Here is a 12,145-nt window from a genome sequence, read left to right as displayed (position 1 = left end):
AATCCGCTTGGAGTGGAAACTCTTGTTTGCATTTTTGTGTTTCCCCTCATTAAAAACTTCAAAGAAATCCCCAGCGTTAAAAGACAATGATGAAAGTGGTTGATACCTGTGGCCTCTGGGCAGCACGAGTCTGAAGAAAACATCGAGTGAAAACTTGTAACAGACCTCTCATTGCGAAATTTTCTTCCATTGCTATTAGAGCATTTCTACAAATACACACAAAAAACACAAACATCATAAAACTGTTTACTTCCAGTAGTGTTCAAATTTCTGGGTTTCCTACTACGTCTTTTGACAAAGACACTTGTCAAAATATGTCATTTTTATTTAGTTGTTTAATAATAAAGAACGCTAACTTTAACCTTGGTTATGCTGAGGAGAACTGAGGAAAAATCTATTTTCCTTTGCAAAATTAATGCATGGTATTTTAATATATTTGAATTTTCTGCTTTTCATGTTTTGTAAGTGTTGTGACAAATGTGGTGTATGTTTCTAGGCCACAATGTTAATTAAAAGTAATTTTTAATGACCAACATTTGATACTGACTTTAGTCCTCAATGCATGGTTACTGCTTTAGATTAGCAATAATAAGAAATTACTTAATTACTGAAAGGTAAATTTTATCTTCTTTGTTAAATGTAAAATGAAATTACAAAATTCCAAACATTCTTCATAGTGAAATTTTGGAGCCTACAAGGGGATAAATCACGGGTAGTTATTAATCAGTTTACCAAATGGTCACACAGATGAAACCATTGCCCACCTGAAAACATCATTTACTATGAGAAAGATGTGGCAGTGCAGCGCTGATGCTTTAGGCTGAGGAAAAAAGGAAAACACAAAACAAAACAAGGCAGCGTATTATAATCAACATTTCCAATATGCATGTCAGTTCTAGCTGTAGCACTAGAGGGCAATGTGGCAACACCAGCAAGAATTACAAACTGTGGCATTAAATCCACCCTTCACACACAAACTGCTGTAGTTATACAGTTGTATGAAAAAATAAGTTTTTTTAATACAAGGCTTTTTTGACATATTTGGACAAGCAAACATTTGATCGTCTTTGAAACAGTGCCTATTAATAAAGTTGATACACTATCAAAAAGTGATAGCTCAGTGGTTAGGACATTGGACTTCTGATCTGAAGGTTGAGAGTTAAAATCCCAGCACTGCCAAGCTGTCACTGCTGGGCTCTTGAGCAAGGTCCTTAACCCTCAATTGTGCAATTCTATAAAAATTATATAATTGTAAGTCTCTCTGGATAAGGGAGTCAACAGTCTCTCTGGATAAGGGAGTGCCAAATTCCATTCATGTAAACGACACAAAACTGACATTTTGTGGTAATTTTCACAATTTAAATTAACATAAAACAGATCAGTCACATGGAAAAAGTAAGTACACCCCTACATTTATCACACCTTCAAATGCATAAAATGAGAATCAGGTGTTGAAGATTGGGTGCCAGTGATTAGAACATGCGTACAGAGCGCAGGTGGAACCTGCCTTATTTATACTCCTCTCATATCTAGTGTCTGGTGTTCCCTTTATTATTGAGGTGTGTGGTGTCATCATGCCAATATCTAAACCGTTCTATAAGGCCTTCAGAAAAAGGATGTGGATGCCTATGAGATTTAAAAAGATCTCCAAATGATTTGAAATTCATCATTCCACTGTAAGGATGATAAATCTACAAATGGCGCAGATTTCAAACGCCCAGGGACTGGCTGTCCCAGCAAATTCAGCCCAAGAGCAGACTATCTGATGCAAAAAAGAAGTCTCCAAGAACCCGAAAATTTAATCACACGATCTGCTAGTAAGCCTTGCAACTGGTGTCAAAGTGCTTGCTTCTACAATCAGAAAGAGATTGCACAAATTTGACCTGCATGGGAGGCATGCCAGGAAAAAGCCTTTGCAAGACGACAGTTTGCCAATGAGCATGCAGGCAAAGACCAGGCCTTTTGGAATAATGTGCTCTGGACAGATGAATCAAAGACAGAGTTGTTTGGCCACAGTAACAGCAATGTTTGGTGATGACCAAAGACAGCTTTTCAGGAGAAGCACCTCATACCAACTGTGAAGCACGATGGTGGAAATGTTATGGTTTGGGTTTGCTTTGTTGCCTCAGGACTGGACAGCTTGCATTCATTGATTCAACTATGAATTCTGCATCAAATCAAAGAGTGCTTAAAGATAATGTGAAGCCATCTGTCCGAAAGTTAAAGTTGAACCGAAATGGGCCTTTCAACAGGATAATGATCGTAAGCACACTAGAAAATCCACCAATGAATGGCTCAAAAAGAAGAAATGGAATGGCCTATTTAAAGCCCAGATTTTAATCCCATTGAAATGTTGTGGAGGGATTTGAAATAGGCAATACAATTCAGAGTCCAAGGGTGTACTTACTTTTTCCACAGAAGAATCTCACATATATTGATATTTCTGTTGAATAAATGACTGAAAAAGCAAATTCTCCTTGGGGTTTTGTTCAAGTATATCAACTTTATTAACAGGCACTTTGTTTCAAAGAGACTTGTCAAAATATGTCAAAAAAAGCCAACAATTTCCATAGGGGTGTACTTATTTTTTCACGTGACTTTAGGTGGCCTTAGAGTAATAGTATTTTCTTCTAAACACACAGTCATATACATTATAGCATTTGCGTTAAATTTAGTGGCTTTAAAGGAGAGAACAAGCACCCAAGCAGCTGTACATGCATGCCTGAAGTTGTGCATTTAATCATATTGTTATGGGAAAATGGGTATAATTATTATATTGCCATTTTTGCACCAGTCATATGGGCCAGGAATGCAGTAAAACACGAACTGTTTTACACACACTCAAAGTATATGTGTGACACAAAAGACCCATATGTGCCCTTAGTCTTTGATTTAGCAAGACCAATAATGGAAGAGTATGTATTTATGTAGGTGATAGAAAGAAGCTTCATCCTGTTTTGCTTTACATATGAATGTCTGCTAAACCCTAGCTTGAGGCACTCTCATCTCTACACACACAAACACACACAAACACATCCCCTTTCATCCCCCAAAAGCAACAAGAAGCATCTTAGATATTCCCGTAACCCTCGCTTTTCAACGCCTGCCAAGAGCTGCCAATTTGCTGTTCCAATAAAAAGAGATGTGTTTCAGCTACAAACACCAGACATTGCTCATTGATCCTCTCCTAGAGAGAGCAAAATGTAACAGCAGCAACTCCAAAACTCTGTTGAACTACATGGATATGTAATTGAGACTATATATACACAGTATCTCACAAAACTGAGTACACCCCTCACATTTTTGTAAATATTTCACTATATCTTTTCATGTGACAACACTGAAGAAATGATACTTTGCTACAATATAAAGTAGTGAGTGTACAGCTTGTATCACAGTGTAAATTTGCTGTCCCCTCAAAATAACTCAACACACAGCCATTAATGTCTAAACCACTGGCAACAAAAGTGAGTACACCCCTAAGTGAAAATGTCCATATTGGGCCCAATTAGCCATTTTCCCTCCCCGGTGTCATGTGACTTGTTAGTGTTACAAGGTCTCATGTATGAATGCTGAGCAGGTGTGTTAAATTTGGTGTCATCGCTCTCACACTCCCTCATACTGGTCACTGGACGTTCAACATGGCACCTCATGGCAAAGAACTCTCTGAGGATCTGAAAAAAAGAATTGTTGCTCTACATAAAGATGGCCTAGGCTATAAGAAGATTGCCAAGACCCTGACACTGAGCTGTAACACGGTGTCCAAGACCATACAGCGGTTTAACAGGACAGGTTCCACTCAGAACAGGCTTCGCCATGGTCGACCAAAGAAGTTGAGTGCACATGCTCAGCATCATATCCAGAGATTGTCCTTGGGAAATAGACGTATGAGTGCTGCCAGCATTGCTACAGAGGTTGAAGGGGTGGGGGGTCAGCCTGTCAGTGCTCAGACCATAAGCCGCATACTGCATCAAATCGGTCTGCATGGCTATCGTCCCAGAAGGAAGCCTCTTCTAAAGATGATGCACAAGAAAGCCCACAAACAGTTTGCTGAAGACAAGCAGACTAAGGACATGGATTACTGGAACCATGTCCTGTGGTCTGATGAGACCAAGATAAACTTATTTGGTTCAGATGGTGTCAAGCGTGTGTGGCGGCAACCAGGTGAGGAGTACTAAGACAAGTATGTCTCACCTACAGTCAAGCATGGTGGTGGGAGTGTCATGGTCTGGGGCTGCCGGCACCGGGGAGCTACAGTTCACTGAGGGAACCATGAATACCAACATGTACTGTGACATACCCTTCGGAGACTGGGCCGCAGGGCAGTATTCCAGCATGATAACGACCTCAAACACACCTCCAAGATGACCACTGCCTTGCTAAAGAAGCTGAGGATGAAGGTGATGGACTGGCCAAGCATGTCTCCAGACCTAAACCCTATTGAGCATCTGTGGGGCATCCTGAAACGGAAGGTGGAGGAGCACAAGGTCTCTAACATGCACCAGCTCCGTGATGTCGTCATGGAGGATTGGAAGAGGACTCCAGTGGCAACCTGTGAAGCTCTGGTGAACTCCATGCCCAAGAGGGTTAAGGCAGTGCTGGAAAATAATGGTGGCCACACAAAATATTGACACTTTGGGCCCAATTTGGACATATTCACTTAGGGGTGCACTCACTTTTGTTGCCAGCTTTTTAGACATTAATGGCTGTGTGTTGAGTTACTTCGAGGGGACAGCAAATTTACACTGTTATACAAGCTGTACACTCACCACTTTACATTGTAGCAAACTGTCATTTCTTCAGTGTTGTCACATTAAAAGATATAATAAATATTTACAAAAATGTGAGGGGTGTATTCACTTTTGTGAGATACTGTATATATATATATATATATATATATATATATATATATATATTATATATATATATATATATATATATATATATATAATATTACATTATATAATATTATATTATATTATATATGTATGCACAGTATACGTGCACCCAGAACCCCCAAGGAGCTGCTAACTGCCCTAGAACTTACCCTGCCGCTCTTAGAGTTCTGCCGGGATGGGCAGCGACCCCATAGCCCGCCCAGAAGGGGGCCGCCACATCAGCCCGACAGCCAGTGTGCTGCCGAAGGAAAAGAGGTCATCCAAAACCGCCCCGCCTATGGGACACACCAGGAGGAGGGTAGGCCGTTGAAACTGGATCGGGGACGCCGAAGGAGGGTCAAGACTTCGGGCCGGCCGGAGGGGGCCCACACAGTCCGGACACGCCGAAACTAACCCAGCGAAGGAAGGAGGCCCCAGCCTGGCCGGCCTACATGGCCTGGGGCAAGGAGAACGACCTGGCCGAAGGGAAGTCACACACACCCCATAACCCACTCTCGTCTGTATTTCAACAGGTGAGCCGGCAGGGGAACTTCGGCCGGGAGCAGAAAGGGGACGACCACCTGAAGCATTGCTGGGCCCAGGTGTGGCAGATTGAGGGGGTCGACCAAAACCCAGAACACAGGCAACCCACCTCCTACTTTTTAATCAGGGGAGGCCTGCTATATTACCGAACCCAGCACACAGGGGAAAACGTGGACCACCTGGTAGTCCCCAAGACCCGAACCCAAACACTGTTGCACCTGGCCCATACCCATCCACTCTGGGGCCACCTGGGGGCCCGAAACACCAGGACCGCTTCACCTGGCTGGAGATGGACGCGGAGGACCGGGACTTTTGTCAACGGTGCCCTCAGTGTCAGCGTACCGCCCCAGGAAGCCCCTGCTGGCGCCCCTGATCCCTCTACCCATAATCAGCGTCCCCTTCAAAAGGATCGGTATGGACCTCGTAGGGCTGCTCCATAAGTCCGCCCGGGTCCACGAGTACATACTCGTCATCGTGGACTACGCCACCCGGTACCCCGAGGCCCCGGTACCCCGTGCCACTACGTAAAGCCACCTCCCACAACATCACCAGAGAACTGGTACTCCTGTTCAGTCATGTGGGGATCCCAAAGGACATTCTGACCGACCAAGCTACGCCTTTTGTGTCCAAGCTAATGTCTGATCTGTGTCGGCTGTTACAGGTGAAACACCTCAAGACGTCTGTCTACCACCCGCAAACTGACGGACTGGTTGAGAGATTCAACCAGACGCTAAAACAGATGTTACACTGGGTGGTAGACGAGGAAGGAAGGAACTGGGACCTCCTCCTTCCCTACGTGCTCTTTGCTATCCGGGAGTGCCCCCAGGCGCCCATGGGCTTCACCCCCTTCAAGCTCCTCTTCAGACGGCGACCTCGAGGACTGCTGGACGTGGCCCGCGAAGCGTGTGAGGAACAACCGTCCCCATTCCACTCGGTCATTGACTACGTGCAGGAAATGCAAGAGAAGATTGACTGGGTAACCCCGATAGTTCAGGAGCACATGCGAGCTGCCCAGGAAGAACAGAAAAGGGTGTACAACCGTTCCACACAGCCTCAGGAGTTCCAACCAGGCGATCGGGTGCTCATACTAGTGCCCAGTAGCTCCTGCAAGTTCCTGGCCCGGTGGCAAGGCCCGTACACAGTCCTCGAGCGAAAACGCACTGTCAACTACCGCCTGCAGCAGCCCGGTAAGCGAGCAGAGGAAAAACTGTACCACGTGAATCTGCTGAAGAAGTAGGTAGAACCGGCGAGGGGAAAGTATAAAAGGGTGATATTCCACTCGCAGGAGGGAGAGAAGTATTTCCGAGCATGTGCACAAGTCTCAGGCGTGTGTTATGTCTGCTAATTGCTGTTGTGTGTTTTTTCTGGTTTCAGGCGACTCCAACGCAAGTGACGGCTCCACCCCCCTTGGCTGTAACCGCAGACGGCTGAGACCCTCACCGCCCGATCACACTTCCACCCACACACACACACGCACACCCGCACTCCCCTCACCGACAGTCTTAAATAAAGATCCCTCCACGCATAACACTAAAACGGCCTCCTGTGTGTCTGTGCTCCGCCCACCACTGGCTAAATTCCCTACAATATATATATATATATATATATATGCATGTCCCAGGAATATAAAGTACAATATATATATATAAACAGATCACACCCATAGAATGTTTTGCATGCAGAAGTTATACAAATGGGTACGTTGATCATTTTCTCAGCTCAAACTATGACATAAAAACTGCCCAAGTCCCTTAATTCCCAGGGGCTGATCATAGGTTATGTAGACAGTTGTGTTTGTGCAAACAGAACTTAGTATCATAAAGTCCTTGGATGTTCTATAACACAGGATGTTGTCTCATGTCTTAGATTTTTGAATTGTGTAAATGCAAGGCAATTGTACTCATGGAATTAAAAACTCATTGAAGCTCGATAAATGGCTTCACATTAATAAAACCCAACTAAACCTCATGCACATTGGGCTATTTCACCAGGCTAATAAACTTGTATACAGTAGAACTGCAAGTTTATAAAAATCTGACCGTCCACTTTCATTCACTTTCAGTAACTGTTATCCTCTTCAGGTTACTGTGGAACTTGAGATTATCACCCTACACCAGGCCATTGCAGGGCACTATCCACACAATCACACAATCACACCTAGGGGCAATTTATTTTAGCCAATTCACCTACCGGTATTTTTGGAGAGGTAGAAGGAAACTGGAGAACCTGGAGGAAACCCATGTGGACAACATGCACAAAAACACAAACTGGATCAAACCCAGGACACTGGTGCTGTGAGGCAGCAACACTACCTACTGCGCCATCACCCCGCCCGGTATAGACAATCTGCACAACATATTTACATACTCATAGCGAGAAAACACATAAATGAAGCTCTGGGCTCCAGTGAATGAACAATGTGCTGGCCAACATGAATAGAATGAATGGGTCATGCACAGTTTTAACTAAACCGTTTGACCTGCACAATAAACAAAGATTATGCCTTCATTTCTGGAAGGTTTAGTTTTTGTTGTTTGGTGCTGAACTTTGGTTGGAAAGTGAAACATAAAATGAATAAAAACCAGCCTTAAGGTGTTTAGAAAGTATGGTCTCACATAAGGCGTTCTTGTTATTATGTCTAATGTTTAGGGTGAAGTAGCAGTCTACAGCGCTGTGAAAAAAATATTTGCCCCCATACTGATTCATTCTGTTTTTGTGCATCTCTCAAACAGTTTTACATCTTCACACAAAATACGACATAAAACAAAGGCAACCTGAGTAAATACACAATACAGTTTTTTGTTTTTTTTGTGTTAAGTTCTTGGCCAATACCAGTCAGAACCAAAATTTGGACCCTGCCCTGGCTGATTTCCTCTCATCCGAGCTTGGGAAGAAGTCACACAAAACACGGAGTTCAGTGCAAAGCTTCTTAGTTTAATGCTCACAAAGCATAGCATATATACAATTGCAATCAATATTATTCAACCCCTATTGCAAATCAGGTTTATTGTCAAAATGTACAGGCTCAGCTTTTTGCAATGAACAAATCAAACCAAAGCAACTGAAGGAGTTCAACACAACAAATGCTTCAAGTGGTTTCCTAAACTCAACTAAAAAATGCAACTTATAATGACTTCTCCAGTTTAAAATTTATTCAACCTCCTGAATAGAATCCCTCACAACACCACAAATATGCAAAACAGGTGTTGTCTCAAGCACACCTGATGCAACTAATCAAGGGCTCCAGGTGTGCTTGAGCTGGAACACATGAAATACCTGGACGGGGCAGAAAAATTTAAGTGATCAACGGCTGCAACCAGATTTCTGAGAAGGCAGGTTGTGAAAAACCCTTGCGTGATTGAAACCTCAGTGCCTGTTGCCACCAAATCTTGCTGCAGGTCTTTTGCAGTGAGCACAGTAAGCCGCGTACTAAACGGAGAAGGTTTCCATACTAGAACTCCAAGATGTAAACCACTACTGACCCAAAAGCACAAGAAACGTTGGGTCAAAATCATCTAAATATGTTTTGGGATTCTGTTCTGTGGAGCGATGAAACAAAACTGGGATTTAGATCACAATAGATCAGCGGGATGTCTGGAGAAAGAAGAATGAAGAAACAACACTCTGTCCACAGTCAAGCATGGTGGTGGCTCGGTGATGCTCTGGGGCTGCTTTGCATCCTCTGACACTTGAAACCTGCAACATGTGGAAGGCAAGATGGATTCATTGAAGTATCAGGAAATCCTAGGAGAAAACTTCATGCAGTCTGTGAGGAAGCTAAAGCTTGGGCGTCATTAGACCTTCCAACAGGACAATGATCCCAAGTATGCCTCAGATTCCACCAAAGCTTGGTTGCAGAAGAAGTCCTGGAAGATTCAACAGGGCCATCACAGTCACCTGACTTGAACCCCATCGAAAATCTCCGGTGGGATTTGAAGAAGGCGTTTATAGCACGCAAACCCAAGAATATTACTGAACTGGAGGCCATTGCTCATGAGGAATGGGCCAAGATTTCTCAGGAACACTGTCAGAAGCTATGCATCTCATTTGCAGCCGGTCATAACAGCAAAAGGGTGCTCTACTAAATATTAAAAGATGCTTGCCACAAAAGAGTTGAATAATTTTGAGACTGGAGAAGTCATTATAAGTTGCATTTTCAGTTGAATTTGGGGAAACCACTTGAAGCATTCATTGTATTGAACGATTTCAATTACTTACATTTGATTTGTTCATTGCAAACAGCTGAAAGTCTGTACATTTTGACAAAAAAAAACTGATTTGCAATGGGGATTGAATAATTTTGATTGCAACTATACATACAGGAAATATTGATAAAGAATGATCAATGTCAATTCTAACAAGTCACAGATAAAATCAAAACATCTACTACGTAGACTCTACTGATACAGGAACTAAGACGTCTGTTCTAACAGATAATAGGAAGAAGCCGGGAGAGAAGGAGGAGGGCGGGGGCGATTAGGTGCTCGCAAAATAACACATTCCAAGAAGAGAAAAAATTATATCTGTATATCTGTGTACAGAAAGACATCATAATACAAACTAGAGATCTTCAAAATAGAGACACCGAGATCATGCCATGAAACTGGCATCCCTGGATTCGAGACGAGTTTAACCGTTTTTCCGCTACTCCTCCTACAAATTGTGTCCAATCATCACCAAATCTGGCAGACATTATCTTTAGAGTAAGCCTCGCAAAAGTGATCGAATGAATTGTGAATATTTCAAGCGGTTTGTCTGTAATGGGCCAACGAATCTGACAGTGAAGCTGCCAAACAGGAATTCAGGCTATCTTAGCAACGACCTTGTGCACATACACAAAACTTGGTAGGCACTTCAGGACCAAGACCAGAGAGGCTATGCAATAAATTTCAAGCCAGCCCCACCTACTGATCAGAAGTAACAATAAAATGCAAAAAAAAAAAAAGCTTACATCTAACTGCCATTTTTGTTACTCCTCCTCCTAATTTTATCAAATCTTCACCAAATTTGGCTCACTTTATCTTGAGACCTGTCTGAACAAAATTTATCAAAGGAATATTGATATTCAAAACCGTTCTGACAGTGTCTGAGCGCTTGACCCCCGAAAATGCTGCTTGCCTGCAGCTTTAATTATCATTATTATTATTATTATTATTATTATTATTATTATTATTATTATTATTATTATATTGTAGAGTGACTTGCAATTCTTGTTCATTAATGTTTAATGGGGTACAAGTATTATTGTTCTTATATAAATGTTTAATTTATATAATTTATTATTTATATAGTATTTAAACACACACTATTAAAGACTATTAGGCTATGGAGAATCATAGGAGTAAACATATGGCTTTGCTCCCCTACCCCCAAAAATTGAGATTTGGGCTGCTCAAAATTTTGAACAGCCCAAAAGCATGATATTATGTAAACCCAGCACAACCATGCACAAGTTTATTAAACAAAGTATTAGAGATTGAACACAAGACAACGACAACTTGAACACTTTGCTCTAACTTCTGCCGTTTCTTTCTTCTGTTATTTCATTATTCAAACTAAAATCTGAAGCTTTACCTGCTGCAAACTCCCACTAACCCATGTCCCCACCTTCCACATTGTATTTTTAATCAGTGCAATTAAAAAAAAAAAAAGATTATAAGCATTCACACCTTATAACTGGTAAAGCATATTTTTGACATAGTATCATATTAGTTTTTAACTATTGGTATTGAAGTCAAAATTCTGTGAAACCATATCAGTTTTAAGTGTTCCTTCCTAACAATCTCTTAAATTCTCAGAGAGTCAACTGTAGCACAGCCAAAAGATTTTTTTATTTTTGGCACTCAGCATGTAGGGTGATGATTATTGTTATTGGATCTAAACCCTGGGGCTGGGAAGAAAAGCGGATAAGAGCTGCAAAACTAATTTTTCATTTACCCAATTTTATTGCAGTTTAAACAATGCGTTCGTGAAAGACAAAAACAGCACAGAAGAGTTGAAAGCTGACAAATTAGCCAACATCTGTCAAATAAGTCCTGGAGCACAAATATACAACCAAGAGATTAAAGTGCACTCATTCAGACTTTTGTAATTTTCTTAAAATAAGAGGAGACATGTTTACTAGGGAAACAAATGAGTGCATGTTGTAACGCTGAGCTAATGGAGTCATATAGAAGGAGATATAAACAAACTCTTTTGCTCTAAATATCTATTTAAAGGTCTTGGAAGAGAAAAAGAATAATTTCTGTTGTAGAGTTATCCACCAACACATTCTCATGCTGCGTGAGGCCTAGTCACGACATCACATCCTTTAAGCTATAGGCTGTATAACATTTCATCAATGGATTATTCCCAATTCTCCCAGGAAGGAAAATTTATGACTACAATGCATTCCTCCACAGAGGAGCCAGTCAGTTAGCTACTCACCTTCAATATTTCAACTCGAAACTCATTAGTAGTTTGTGTAAATATTATGACATGACTGTTGCTATAAAAAATAACCATGTCAAACACAATGTGCTGACACAAACAACTGGTTCATTTTCCATAATCTAAAATCAACCAAGTCAATTTGGTCGGACAATGTTTGAAATAAGACACCTGCACTGTTCAAGAGTTAGATTATGTTATAAAGGTTTAAAGCACGGCTGGAAAGCAATGCCTTTTCAAATTCAATTCGGTGCAACAGGAGTTGCTCCTCCAGACACTGTTTTCAGTGATGGGGA

The 12,145-nt window shown here is 41.8% G+C and overlaps 1 protein-coding gene across 4 annotated transcripts in view; it reads right to left on the bottom strand.

Moving 5' to 3' along the window:
- Positions 1 to 12,145, bottom strand: part of fancc (FA complementation group C) — a 39,911-nt gene that overhangs the window by 10,544 nt on the left and 17,222 nt on the right. For all 4 annotated transcript variants that reach the window (XM_053625050.1, XM_053625051.1, XM_053625048.1 and 1 more), the window contains 2 exons: positions 765 to 820; positions 107 to 206 (listed from right to left, as the gene is read on the bottom strand). In XM_053625050.1, coding sequence (XP_053481025.1) covers positions 107 to 206; positions 765 to 820 — 156 coding nt within the window. The remainder of the gene's footprint in view (positions 1 to 106; positions 207 to 764; positions 821 to 12,145) is intronic.

This window comes from Ictalurus furcatus, chromosome 5 (assembly GCF_023375685.1).
Source record: "Ictalurus furcatus strain D&B chromosome 5, Billie_1.0, whole genome shotgun sequence".
Taxonomy (NCBI): Eukaryota; Metazoa; Chordata; class Actinopteri; order Siluriformes; family Ictaluridae; genus Ictalurus; species Ictalurus furcatus.
The sequence above is the reverse complement of the archived record's forward strand: the minus strand, read 5'-3'. Positions and strand labels throughout refer to the sequence as shown.